The sequence below is a fragment of the Rhopalosiphum maidis genome, chromosome 2, assembly GCF_003676215.2.
Source record: "Rhopalosiphum maidis isolate BTI-1 chromosome 2, ASM367621v3, whole genome shotgun sequence".
Lineage (NCBI taxonomy): Eukaryota > Metazoa > Arthropoda > Insecta > Hemiptera > Aphididae > Rhopalosiphum > Rhopalosiphum maidis.
Genome location: NC_040878.1, coordinates 26,187,383 through 26,202,914, shown reverse-complemented (window position 1 = coordinate 26,202,914; position 15,532 = coordinate 26,187,383). Strand labels below are relative to the sequence as shown.

Below are 15,532 nucleotides of genomic sequence, written 5' to 3'. Positions count from 1 at the left end.
GCCGCCGTCGCATACGGTATACAGAGAGAGATGACGGCGGCGTGTCCACCCACGGGTTTTGTTCGTTCTAAGAAACCGACGGTGGCGGCGCATGTTTATACTTTGCCGTTTTTACACTTTAAACGACGTAAAAAAATAATTATAAATTACTCAACTATTATTAGTTATTACACATACCGTATACCAATTACTGCGTTTAATAATATTTTACGTTATTTTGTCTATCACGCACGTTTCAGACTACTCAATATCAGTTTTCGGTTGTCTTAGGGGAAGAGAGTTACATTGGAGAAAAGAATACATTTTAATCGGATATCGTTATAATATTAAACACTACTTTTGTCGGTTCAGAATGAACATAATAATTTTTTTCTTGAAGTTTGACCTCGTCGACCAGTAGACAATGGGCGAACTTTGTCCGGTCCGAATGAGCAGATAGTCGCCGCTGAACAGAGGGTGGTTCCGCCCGTCTTGCGGGCAGGTGCCTGCCGGCATGAATATAATTTACCGAGTGTGATTCCTCTTGCGGGCAGCAGCTGAGTTCGTCGTACGCGTTAATGATTATAAACTATTTTTTTCCAACAGCCGACCTATTATTATATCAATGTCATTTGTTGGTCGTTTTTTACGATACACAAATTTACGACGACAACATCTACGAAATTATCATAAATCGCGGTACCGCGCTTTTAAAATAAGCCCAACACAATGGTACAAATATTTGCGGGGGTGTTTATTGTGAGGCCCAGATCAAAAAATAATATTAATATTTAAACCTAATTTAAATGTATACTTAAGTGTCGTTAAAATATAATTTTTTTTCTTTTCATAATATTAATTTATTCAAAATAACGAACTTATTCATAAGAATTATCTATTTTTTTGGTAGAAGCCAAACAAATTGTGTAGTCTGAGTTACATTAAAAAAGGCAACAGTTATATAAACGTACCATATTTTTTAGAACTAAATTATAGCTATAAGCATTAAGCAATGAAAGCAAAATGGTTCCAAAGGAACTATAGGGTTTATGAAAATATTACTGCAGGTGCCCTTTTTTGTTTTATCATCTTTAAGCATATCGTTACTTTATTTCTATCTATGACGTAAACTTTTAAATGATTCTATGAAATAATATGTAGAAGTTGAAACCAAATTGTCTTAATTTTTTTTGGACCCGAGGTTTCACCCAAATTTAAGAAAAAAGTGCTATGCCTAAGACTCAAAGGATGGTTCTAAACATATGTTTAAAGTGTTCAGCCTGGGTAAAACTAATAAATTATGCATTTAAAGATTTCGTAAGTTCAAAAAGTCAGTCCTAAAAGTAATGGTCACAAGACTGACCGGATTTCCGATTAGGTGACTGTAAATGGTGTATTTTCGTAAATTTTGCTGAAATCCGCTTTCGTTTTCGATCGGTTTCCGATTTCACCACTAGAACAATAATAATAATAAATTATTATTGACGTATGTGTCATAATAACACGTGGGTTTTGTAACAAGGTATAGTTTTTGGTGAATAGTCTGAATGTAAATATTATTATTTATTTATTTATATAATATGTATGTATATATGTATACTTAAATGTATATTACTGTATTTATTTTTTATCTTTACAAGACTGTCCGTGAACAGCAGCAAATTCATCGTGTTTATAATACGTGATCGCGGCGGCGGCGCTCGAGGACAAGGACATATTGTTATTAAACACGTTCTTTTCGGAAATATTATATATTATTATGCGCGTTCTATCGTAATCTCGTGTCATTGAATACCGGAGCGTATTTTTTTTATTATTTCTCAGTTACTATCGACAAAGGGACGTTTTTGTTTTGATTATTTGTGAAAAAAAATATAAACCACTTAGATCGCTGCCCAAACTCTGTTAGTGTACACTGCAGATATCCGACATCGCGTAACCCGACACGACGCCTATACCTGTGTGTACTTCGACGTGTATATATATGTATATATATATATATATATATCACCTTGAACGAAAACGTTGATTACTGATTAGTGTATGAACTATGAGACGGTATCGGTTTTCCGTGTTGATTTCATAGTATTATATAGGTATATAATAATATTATAGGTACCCAACCTATTATAATTGATATATATTAATTGTATTAATACGACGCGCCGGTGTTTGGCTAAACCCTTTTCTTTGGTTTTCTCGGGAATTCGGTATGCGTGGTTTTTATCGAGAGCTACGGCGGCGTTTGGCACATACGATCACGTACGATCGAACACCATTCGCAAGCATGTTTGAAGCTAGAGATCACGTTTGTTATTTTAGTTTCAAAATTTTTTACAATTTCTAACCCGTTCGTTAGGAGATTCTGCACACCGCCGGTTGACCATGGGTTCTCTAAATGTTATGATGTGTATATCATTATTTACGTTAACTTTTCTTACTGTATTTGGTCACATAACTACCATAAACAAGTGAAGTGTATATTTATGTACAACCTAAAATATAATACAATATCATTGTGTAAATTAAATAAAATATTTAAGATTTTTAAACGTAGAATGAACACGAGTCTAAGAAAACATTTTCTGCAGCGTGTGTTGTCAGTCGAGCTGCAATTACGTCGTTTTATATTTCCGTACCTATATGTCATTTATGTTTCGTTAATATTTTGTACCGCAGTCGTTTTAAAATTGTATTAAAGACTGCTTAACCTACTAGGCATTTCAATGGAATAAAAAGAGATATACTTATATTAGGTATAATTTAGTGTTAAATAAATTGAATCTTATAAATATATGCACAGTGCAGTTCACCATTATTGTTGTGATCTCTCGACATGGGTCCTATTTCGTCGCAAAAGCAACCACAATCCTTTACATCGTTCTACTCAAGACGTGGGAGATAGTGATGTCGACCATTCTAGTAAATTTGAATATTATTTTAGTGTTATTGGCGAGGGACGTTTTAAAGAGATTTAATAAGCTCCTATCCCCGTTACTTGTGTTACCGCATCGGGTGTTAAATAAGACAGTGTAATAATAATAACAAAGTACCTAATAATGTCATAATAAACTATGTGCCCTTCCTCTCCTCCCCTTACCCCTTCTTCTGTCGTCCGACAAGTCCATAATAGCGTATTATGATGCTCGGCGTCAAGGCTGAACGTGTCGCCTGGTGAAAACATTGACTAAGGCCTCAAGGTCGTAATCGCAGCTTAGTGAAACACGTACCATCGACCCGGCTGTCTTTCGGGTGTTGTTGGCCAGTTCGCAACAGACAGTGATCAGTTGTACCTCTGGTCTTTCACTTTTTCTAACGCACACACGCTATTTTTCTCCTCTCCTCTCACTTACACACTCCAAGTATATTTTTCGTCTTATATATACAATTCTTATATGCATTTATAATATATATAAGTGGTAACCCCAACGACTGTCAGTCACACACGTTTGGGCCCGACAAAACTAATCGTGCTATGCAGCTTTCTGATCGCCATACTTTGTTTTCCGCACAGTTCATCTATGTACCAGAGAAGTAACGGTGGCGGCGGCTTGCAGTATTCGACTTCCCTGCCACATTACTTCACGTCCTCGCCCGAGCTCAACCAACAGCAGGCCAACAACATCATCACATCCGTGGCCGGCAACCAAATGTGGTCCACAGGTAAACCAATGATATTTTAATTTCTACTTATAATTTACTGCACTTACCTAGTACATACACATTAATACATTATACAAATTTTCCGTTACTTAACCGCTTTCTCTTGTTATTCCCTTGTTGTAGTCGTGTCCGAAGACGGGACCGGAGGATATTCTCCGTCATCGACAAGCAAACAGCAGCAGTCCAGCCACAATGGTGGTGGTCTGCCAGCTTTCGCTCAGCGTTTCGGTACACATACATCGTCAGCGTCCGCGTACACAGCTTCCGGTTCGTCCCGGTCAGCTCCGTCATCGTACCACTCGATCGCCACGCCCGGTGTGACGCCGTACCATCTGACCGCCGCAGCCGTCAATAACGGTGGCCCGGGAGACACGTCGTCGCTCCAGTGGGCCACGGCCGCCGCAGGTTACGCGAACACGGATGGCACTATTAACTACGCTCCAATGCAAATCAACAATCGGAGTCGGCCAAATGCGTTCTCGGCCGCCGCTTCGTTGTCAGCTTGTAAGTATAATATTATAATATATGTATTTTTTAACGATTTGTATGTGACGATCGATACTACGTGCCGACCCGCACAAAACATATAAAACGTTTTTAGAAAATCTTTGGGGGAAAAAATCTTATAATTATTGGGCTAATTATGTTTTCGAATATTTATCTTCCGTCGGCGCGTTAAAATGTAGGTTTACCCGCGCGGACTTGCAAAACGCCAATACCATAATTATTATTATTATTATTATTACAACATGTATAAACATGTTGTACATATGTGTATTATTATTATATATATGTGTGTGTGTGTGTGTGTGTGCGTATCGCGGTGCACACCAAAAGATGTAGTATACCATTCTACTATTATAAGCGTGTGCCGAACGGTCTAAACCCGGGTCGGTTACGACCCAATATAATACATATAAAAAAAATACCAATAATAATAATGATAATAATAATAGCCGTGTAGAAGAGAATGCGCAAAGAGTTTGTCGTCGAATCCCCTGTGGTGGGGTAACCGATTAATAGGGTAGGTGTTTTTTTTTTTGGGGGACGCGCACGCTGCAAAACTGCCCACCCAAAGCGACCGGAACCTTTTGCGGGCTTGTCCGTCGTGTGTATATGTATTTTAATAATAATAATACAAAAACAATGTGTGCGTTCGAGGATCGAAGGGGGAGGGGAACCGTCTCCGTTTACAACGCATACGATTCAATAATAATATCTGTTTGCCATTAATTAAACGCCCATTTAGAGGACACCGGTCTGCTGCCGTCTGGTGTACACACACACATGAACCCCGTACTTTACATGTTATTATCGTGTACCATTTGTGTGGCGGCGATGGTGGTCGTGATGCCGTATAAGTAACACGTGTTCGCGAACTCGCCTTTTGCCTTTTGCCTTTTTTTTTAATATCAATACACAACACTATAAAATGTATAATAATATTATAATACTTTGTAAATACTCGTAAATATTGATTATACGGTTCTCGCACACACGCACACACACACACAACCCAACCGCCCTCGTGGTCGAACGTCGTGCGTGCCAATATACATTGTGCGACGTGTGTGTCTTTCCGTCTTGTCCAAATATCGTGCATCCCCTGTCTTTGATTAATGTTCGGCGGCTGGTGGTAAAAACGTGTGTTCGAGGTCGGGTTGACCTAACCCAACTACCACCGTTGCTGCTGCTACTTAATATATCTGAATAGGCAGACTGTCTTATGTCTTGCTGTTATATATTATAAAATAATATTCTGTATTACTATATAAATTATAATAATTATACCACCCGGTTTTAAAATTTTTAATTTGATCTACAGACCCCATACATAAATCTACACGCTACAAATCTGACGGAAATTATACTTAATATTTTATATGCTATAGCTACGCTGTTGTGTTCATAATTTCAAAATAAGTTTACCAGTTGACAAAAAAAAAAAAAAAAAAAAATACCAGTTCTTAACAAAACGATTGCCTGTTGATAATATTTATTTTTTAACCTATTGATGCAAGATTGACTCGTCAGGATTTATCTTTTCATATAATCAAATGAACTGTAGTGTACAAATACATATTATGTATACATGTTGACGTCGTTTAGTCTCATTTATATATACGCATCACGACAGTATAATATACTGCAGTGTTTACTCGGAATGGTATTGTTTTTTTCGAATTGTAATTCTAAAAGTGTACCCGTTGTGGTGGTGTTTATATCATTAACGAAATCGTTAACGTTTCCATATTATAAATTGTGCTCTATAATACAGAATCAACGTTCGACGCAGTTTCCTTGCAGTCGGTGTGTGTGTACACACTGTACACTCTCCTATATACGATAGTTTGTACGAATATAATAACAAGCGGACAATGAATATTAAAATATAAAAACTAGGTTAAGTCACCGTTTCGTTATCATTGTATTTATATATGTTTTCCGTTAATTTTTTTTTTGTATTTTTTCCCTACCGTTTTATCACGAATTTCGTTGCTCCCTCGATAAACATTATGCCCAGAGCCCGAATTACACACGGAAAACGGAAGCTCATTATCAGTAACGGCCATGTTGGAAACGAAAAATTATACATGCACCGAGCAGGATCAATAGCCTCCGTACTTTACAGTATAGATGCCCTTCTAAAATAACACATAATAATATGTAGGTACTATGTAATTGTTTCGTTCGTATTTAAACGCACACAAAAAAAAAAAAAATAATGTGTATATATAATATATAGTTATTTTTTCTTACGTGTGTTAATCGCAATTGCGTGCCATTTTTAATTGTCGTAGTACTAATCGAACGTGGTTAATGTCACGTATAGTGATTCGGACGCACATTTCAGGCTCGCGCGACCGGCTTATATTGTACAACTGTTTAAAACTAATTGATATTGAGTGTAGGTAAATTATATAATTTTGAATTTTTGATTATTTACGAAATATAATTATTTTGTGAATAGTGATGGTGTGGATTTTTCAATTATGCTTAGAAATTTCTATTTAATAGTATTATTTAATTTTGTATTATTTTCAAGTCATTTACGGTGGCGCGCGTTATAGTTATTTTTTATTTTTCACTAGTTATTGACACCATCATCACCCGTCTATTTGTTTCTACACATGTTGCCCTTAGATAACTCTGTAGAGCGACCGACGGATGACGGGTAGTTGACGGTCCGTCTCGATTGTAATCAATCCACCGATACGATATTGCTGTTTATCGGTTCATCGCCAGCGAAGGGTCGTGTCACGAGCTATACAGGAAGATTGTTGACGTTTACATGGCTTGTTGACCTCGGGGCGATGGTGTATATGACACGGTTAGGGTGGGACGAGGGACAGTAAAATAATATCGTGCCTTAAATATTAAATCCTCTAATAGACCTTTTTTTTGCCCTTTTTAATATTTGCCTTCGGACCACCTTGTCAAATATTTATCGAATCACCCACTCGCTAATGTGTGCGTTCGCCGCGGCGCTAAAACCCTCTGCAAGTGTGATGAAGACGACACCCCGGGATATCGATTAGTATATATTTATTCGAAACACATATGTTGATCCCAAGTTTACGATCGTTTCTCTACAACCGCGTTATTTTATGTTTTTTCTACTGTATTTTAATTTAAGTGAGATACATGTATATATTATGTAGGTCATAAAAATAACATATAAGATGGTTTAGGTATACACAAAAATATAATTTCGGTATATACGTATAGTAGGCCTGCGCGTTTAAGACCGATTAATCTCTAGTTAAACGAAATGGATTTGTAAGGTTGTGCGGCGCATATTACCTATATGAATCGAATAATTCATGAATTAATAAAGAAAAAGCAAACTCCATTTGTCTATGTATTACTGCGTCGTATCCATATATCTATATTATTATATGGTCTTTATATATTTTATGGGGATGGGAGTTGCTGTTGATGAACGGGTGAACTCTTCCAGACAACCCCTTCCACGTGCTTAATAGGCGTCGCGAATATATTATATACTTGACATGGCTAGTCACGCCTTCTCCCATTCTCGTAGACTATCACTACCACCGCCCCTCAATATATTGTATAATAAATAGGGTGCAGTCGTTTGTTCAGACGTGTCAACATAGCGTCGTATTTTGTTTGTGTGTGCAAATTTATATATATATCTACATATATTATACAGTCGACGAGATGGAAGTATTTTGCGAGGGTCGCGAGTGCGTGAATTGCGGAGCGGTTTCCACACCATTGTGGAGGCGCGACGGCACCGGCCATTACTTATGCAATGCGTGTGGACTTTACTACAAGATGAATGGCATAAACAGACCCTTAGTGAAACAACCAAAACGGCTGGTTAGTGATTATAAAAAGAAAATCCTTTGCAGCTTATACACGCACCTACATATACGATTTGCATGTATGAGCTTTTGTTCGCTATTATTTGTTGTCTCTATCTTGGAGTGTTTAACATACAAATAACATAAAAAAAAAATAAACGCGCAGGTCTACATAAAAAAAATACCTATAGTAGTCTTAATTAGTTTAATTACTGGATCGTGTACCATACAGCTCTCCAGGTAAGTGTTTCTAACAGTGTTTCAGCATAACTTCTCTCCTCTTACTATTGAAACAAGAGCCCTTGTAGAAATACCTGGTAACCAGCCGTTTTGTAGTGAATTGATGTTTTTGTTTATGATTTTTTTTTTTTTTTGTTATAAAATATACATCATTTCTTCTCCGATGACCGCCGTCCTCCCAATCGGTCGTCATTCTTAAAGTTTGAAACAGTTTAAATAAAAGAGTAAATTTTAACATAGTTTATTTGTTTACTGTTGTTTTAGTGGCTTCCGCCCCGAGCTCGTCCGGTTCTGGGGATTTCTATAAGGGTCCTCTGTATCATCATGTGCCCGCCAGTTTTGCAAGATCATCTGGAGCCAGTGGATTAGAAGAGAAAACCACGAGAAGAATGGTACGTATTTTTATGTACTAAATTTACTAAATTAACAGTATTTTCTATTTAATATCTTTCGAGATTATATTATGATATCGGTCGGCGACGATGTGTGTAACATCAGTGGCGAAGAAATATACATTTCTAATCATAATAAAGTTTCACTAACCGTAACACGTGCTACTAATAATAATCGAATTCGCCGGCTTCCATTATCATGCATTTAAAAACATTTGTATAGATTATGACGTTATTATGACCGTTTTCTAATCTGTCACAACACAGATACGAGGTTATTAATCTGCGTGTTCATTCATAAACAAAACTTGAAATCGCGACTGGCTCTTCCGGTCTCGGCTCCCCGGTGGCTAGACGCTTTGTGCTGCATGTTTTGAATTCTCACAACAACAGCCATTTAACAAGCGCAAAAAATCATCATGCTGTTGTGTTACTTATGCATAAAGCTAACGGTAAAAATTTGTGTTTTAGCAAAACGCATCTAGACGACAAGGATTACAGTGCACAAATTGCCAAACAGCCACCACATCGTTGTGGCGCAGAAATCAAGTGGGTGAACCTGTGTGTAACGCATGTGGTTTGTACTTTAAGTTACACGGCGTCAAGAGACCGCTTACAATGAAAAAGGACTCTATTCAGGTGATTATTATTTTATTTTTAATGCGAATATGACGTATATGTTCAAATTAATTTTCACAATTCATTACTCAAATTAATCTCGCTCAGTTTATTCATGAATTTTCTTATGTTAAAATCTATGTACTAATTATTGGACTATAAAATATATAGACATTTTTTTATTTTTTTTTTTTTGTACTTAATTTGAAAATTTTCATTATGATTTTCAGACACGAAAGCGCAAGCCCAAAGGTGGATCTAAGATAGAACCAGAACCTAAGAGAATCAAACAAGAAATACGTAAGTCAAATATTTTATTAATTATTATTATTTTTTATGGTATAATTGTATGAAAGAAGAACTTCTATTGACTATTTAATTTTAATAATAAATCTTTAGTCGTTAAAAGTTACACAGTTATGACTAATCTACAGATAATGCACATAATATCTGTTCAATAATGACTATAAAATATGATAGCGACAAAATTTACTGTTTATTATTAAGTATCACTACTAGTACAGTGTTTACTTGATAAATAATAATAATGATTGTCATTATTATTATAATTCTTATTATTACTATTTCTAGGTAGTAAAAAAGGGTTCTTTTTATACTGTACTTGCACACTGTTAGTGTACTGTTAGTCGATAATTTTCATAAATATAAAATGTTATTAAGTATATTAATATTAACATGAGTTCTGGTACTCATAAGTTTTGATTTTTTTTATTGAATATAATTCATTACAGTTATAAATGAATGTGTAATGAAAATGTTTAATAACTATAGATTATTAATTAATGTTAAATACTGATTAAACATCTTTTTCTTATAGCGTCTGAACATAACTATAGTGACTGTCACCGTACATCCGGCAGTGTTTTGAATCATGGCAGTACCAGTTCGGGTCTTGCATATACCAACTTGTATCAAACAGCCACACATATAACACCCGCATACTATGATGTCATTAAGTCAGAGTCGTCACAAGAGCCTATCAACAGTCCACATATAGTAAGCCTAGCATCTGCCAACAACAACAATAACAACAACAACAACAATAATAACATAAACAGCGGCAACAAAGATAGGCCTAGTGTTCTAACCATGTCAGTTAATTCCTAAAAATTAGTATATTTCTCCTTGACTATTCTTTAGAGTGTTATCAACCTTTTGATTTCAATATTATAATAACTATATTTATCATTAACGAACAAATCAAAAAATTATTATGTTTTATTTATATTATTATTATTTACATTATTTAACTAATTACATTATTTTATATAGTACATACATTACTGATTGAAATGTAGGCAATTTTCAAAGACATTATTTAAGGAGTTTTATTTTTTTTTTCAAAAAGCAAAGACTGCATATATATTTATATTACGTTCAAGAAACAAAATTTATGGAACTTAAATTTATAAGCTCATATAAGTAATTTTATTTAATCACAAGTACAATATTTTATTTTATTTTTTGTTCTAATTGAATCTCTATTTATAAAACACTGATTTGTTAAGTAGCATTTACTGTATTGTACATTCTTATACTTATAAGTCTTTAATTTATTGTACATATGTTGTACTTAATTTGTTAATATTAATATCAGTTTCTTTAAAAATATTATTTTTATTTTTAAGTCATCGTTTTTGATCAATGAGAAATTGTGATTAGAAAAATTGTTGAAATATTTTGATTAGTGATAACTTGATCTAAAAAAAAATATTTACTGATTCCAAAAATTATAGCATGTTAATTTTAAAATAATATTTGTCATCATTATTATTATAATAGATATATTTGTTGTTGTAAAATTGTAATTATTTAGTCATAGTACCGAGCAACTTATATACTAATTTAAACGTGTATGATCAATCGATTTATTTTTACACAAAAAAAAAAAACATTTAGAACTATGTAAATTTAATTAAATAAAAATTGCTGTTTAATTAAAACAAATTATAGTACAGACATTTTATGCATTACTTATCATTTAAATCATTTAAGTAACTGCTTTTTCGACATTATTTTGAATGATAAAACATTTACATAATTGTAAATAAGTAAATCTTTATGTGTAATATTATATGTAACTTAAAAATTATTGCTAACTAAAATCTTTTTTAGTTTTTATTTTTATAGAGCCATAGAGTCTTGTCATTATTTGATGTTGTGTAAGTTATTTAGTTCATATTTAAAATGTAAAAACATATCAGCAAACAAATTAAAAGTTCAATTAATGAAGACTATGTAATTGGGTAACTTTAATCTGATAGGCTACAGTAGATAGCTGATAATGGAACTTATCATTTTTTCAATTATTTATCAAATATTAAAAATTGAATACTGTGATAATATTATTATGTAAGTACAGAACTCACAATTATTTTCGATACAAATCTTATAAATTATAATATAACGTCGCAATCAATATAATGTCAACTCTTTGAACAGATGTGCAGCATTAGACGTATAATCCAAATGGGAAGAAATTGTTGTACGGCGATAGCGATAACGTATAATATAATATACAAATATTATTGTCTATCACCGGCTGTGGCGTGGTAGGGGTACTCTTATAGCTATCCAAAATCTTTAAACTCTCATGCTAAACGACAGTCGTAAGAATCAATTAAATTATTAAGTTTTGTGATCTTACTGTGTCTGTAGAATGAATTTAAATTTTGACAGAATTCCTTCCGTATAGCATCACAACGTTCGTCTGCTAATTCCAATAGTACGTTGTAATCGTTGTATGCTTATTAGGTTAGTTAGAAGTAGACAATAGTAAGTGAATTGTATACCCTAAACATGTGTTTATCAAAAACTGCAGGTAGATTTTCAACTTTTTGACGACTATTTTTAATTTGCTTTAGACTCGTACGGTATACAAAACGACCCCTAAAAAAAAAATGTATACTTACACATGACTTCAGATTTACAATTCCCGCAAATTAAACTGCCTCCTTGTAATCCAACGTATTACTACCAATAACTGTAAGTTTAAATAATTTTATGATTTTATTAAAAATACAATCAATTAAAAAAAACATATTGGATTCTAATCTTACACCCTACAGTGTATCAGTCCTAGAAATAATGAAAAATGTATAAGCTGACTTAGTGAAAGCTGAAAATATCCAATGTACATATTTGTGGCAATACGTTATACAATATCGGTCACTTCAGTCTTTGCCCCTCCCCCCCCCAAAAAAAATAAACCGATAGCATACCCAGTTCGCACGTCTATGCTGTACAGGTCATATTATATTATAGTGATGGTTTTTTGAGTCCTTGAGTAAAAAAAATGTCATATACTTGTAATTTATAAGTCATTAGCTCTGTCTGGACCGTACAAGTTTACATTTAGTCATGTTGTAATATTATACACCAGACAGTCAATTATTAGTTTCGATATAAATGGTTAAAATATTTTCGGATTCTTATCGAAAACTGCTCTGGGTCCCGAAGTTCGTTCCACTAAAATATTATACGCCTACAGGATACGGCAGACGGGTTTAAATACGGTATGTGACGTAGGTTCTTAAATGAACTCTTTTCTGATCACTATATAGCAATGTTAATGTAAAATAATCTAAATTACAATCGAATGTTATTTTAAGTATAATATAATTTTTCGTTGCTATTATAATACTGTTTTTTTGTGTATGGTATATTATAAGTATTTGGTATTTTGGTGTATATTAATTATCGATAATACCATTATCTGCGTATTATAGGTCTTTGGTATTCGCATTCATCGTAACTATATTATATTATACGGTGAGATACTATAAACCATAATGCATTATTTTGCTGTTTTCCTCTTATTACTCTAAATTAATATTTTGTATTTTTAACAACATTAATTTAGTATTTTTAATTCAGATTCACTATAAATTGTTGCTCGTTCCCGATATCTCTGTTGATTATTAAACGTCCTACGCTTTTGTTTGGTAAATGCGGTTGACATGATTATGAATATGAGTAATCAATAGCCGTTACTTCCTCTCGCTCTTGCGTTCGTTCGTATGTCATATTGTTGTAATGATTTGTAATCATATTATACTAGCTAACATTTTTCGATTTTATACATTTCGACGAATACTTTTTTACTTTTATATTCTTTGAAGTTTAAAGTGATGTATTTGAGTATAATTTTCGGGGAAAAATTTGTTTTTTTAATTTTATCAATTATACATTTAAATTTAAAATATTTTATTTAGTTTATAATACTTATTATAGAAATACAGATTAAAATGTTTCACGCTTAATATATTCCTTAGTATGACTTTTTAGAAGGTTAACTAAGATGTATATTTGTATACCACATGAATGATAATAAAAAAAGCTATTGTGGGTGGGCGGTAGAATATCGTTAATTGTCCCCCTCAAACACACACTAGTGATACTGTATAATATATTATTTATTATTTAATATTATAATGTAATGTAACATGTAAGTAATATATAGTTTTATATTTACTTAAACCGGTAATATTGTGATATACTAGTTGTATTAATCAATCATATTTAAGCGCAGACACATAAAAAAAATTGATTATTTTTTTTACTTATGCAAATAACTTGGTTTGCACCCAATTTTCTGTATACATTTTTTTGACAGATATTGTGTAGTAAGATATAAATTAGATTAATTAGATATTTAATTTATAAATATGAATTTCTTTAACAATTTGCAACACCTTTACTGAACCTAAAAAAAAAAAATTATTTTAAAAACAGCAATTATTGTATTAGGTATATACATTATATATACCCGGTTGGCTTCGATACTTATATTTGGTTACCGTTTAAAAATATATGGGTATTCATTATATAACATACACATATAATACATATAATAACATATTATTAGATAGAATAGAGAATTTGGGAAACTAGACCGACTAGTAATGTTCTTATATAATCTGTCTTCACTATCTAATTATACAAATAATATTATTTTAAGGAAGTATCAATGGCAGATCACGAGATATTGATTTGAGTTTATGCAGTACATCGTTCATAAGTCAACTTTTATGGAGAGGTAAACTTATTATGATGTAAAATCATTCTAACTGTAATAAAAATCAACAACAAATCATTTTATTGCTAAAGTTTAAATACCATTTAAAATTTAAAATATTCACTATTCAGTAGGTACATGTAAACATTAACTATTTTAAATGCCGTCATTTTAATACCCAAGGAAAAAAGTAATAAATATTGTATTCGGCACCAATATAAGTACGAGTATAATGATACTTGAATTGTTTTACTAGAATGCTTAACAATACTGTCATAGACTAAATAAGCTCATCCACGTTAATGGAATTTAAATAACAGTTTGTACAATACAAAAATATATTTTTAATATTGAAACATTTCTAATGAACACATTAAATTGATTTAAGTAATTATCATATATATATATATATATATATATAATATAACATTAAATAATGAAAAATTAAAAAAATATAATAAATAGAGATATAATAACTAGATTGCAATTCGTAAATATGAGAATTAGTGTAGGACGTAGGTACTATCAATATTACAAATGTATATTATATAAATAAATATGTATTATTAAAATGATATATATATATATATATATATATATTTATAAATATATAAAAAATGTTGTATAATAAAATCTTTGATTCCCAAAAATATAATTGATATCGGCTCAACCTATTATCTTGAGTTAGCAATCAATTTTATTAAATATAACTGTAATTATAAATTAGTAATATAAGTGGGCGGATGAAATTAATCAAAATCACCACATTTATGGAAACAAAAAAAAATTCCCATTCTGTGTTAACAGAAATGTTTTTAATTTTTCATAAGTAATTTAAGATAAGAGAAAGTTCAAAATCAAATAATTTGATAATGAAACTATGTAGAAAAGTTTTTTGTAAAAAAAGTGTAATAACCGTAAAATGGGCCAAATGTAATTATTCCATTTATTTTTATAAACCTACTTACAAACATTTTTGTATACAAATAAATCCAGTAGCCATTGGGTCGTTGTATTTAGTGATAATTAATTTAAATTTTAAATTTAAACTTCTATTGAAATAATTTCTCTAAACATTATACTTCATAAAAATTAGAAAAATGAGGGAAAATATTCAAAAGAAGTGAGCAACATAAATTATATAAAATCTTATAATCCAACTAATACGGTAATATTTACATGTATTTTAACAATGTATCTAAGCATTATTTGAAACATTTATAAGGGAAAGAAAACTAAAGGCTTATTAAAACTCATTAATTCAATTTTTA

At 32.2% G+C, this 15,532-nt stretch overlaps 1 protein-coding gene across 2 annotated transcripts in view; it reads left to right on the top strand.

The window, feature by feature from the left end:
- Positions 1-10,682, top strand: part of LOC113551601 (box A-binding factor-like) — a 43,182-nt gene extending 32,500 nt beyond the window's left edge. Inside the window, exons 3-8 of one of the 2 annotated variants that reach the window (XM_026953934.1) lie at positions 3,494-3,642; positions 3,766-4,146; positions 7,820-7,989; positions 9,077-9,244; positions 9,454-9,523; positions 10,062-10,682. In XM_026953934.1, coding sequence (XP_026809735.1) covers positions 3,494-3,642; positions 3,766-4,146; positions 7,820-7,989; positions 9,077-9,244; positions 9,454-9,523; positions 10,062-10,351 — 1,228 coding nt within the window. In that variant the 3' untranslated portion in view covers positions 10,352-10,682. Of the gene's footprint in view, positions 1-3,493; positions 3,643-3,765; positions 4,147-7,819; positions 7,990-8,477; positions 8,606-9,076; positions 9,245-9,453; positions 9,524-10,061 lie in introns of both variants that reach the window. The other variant, XM_026953933.1, reaches the window with a different exon arrangement.
- The last annotated feature ends 4,850 nt before the right edge of the window (positions 10,683-15,532 follow it).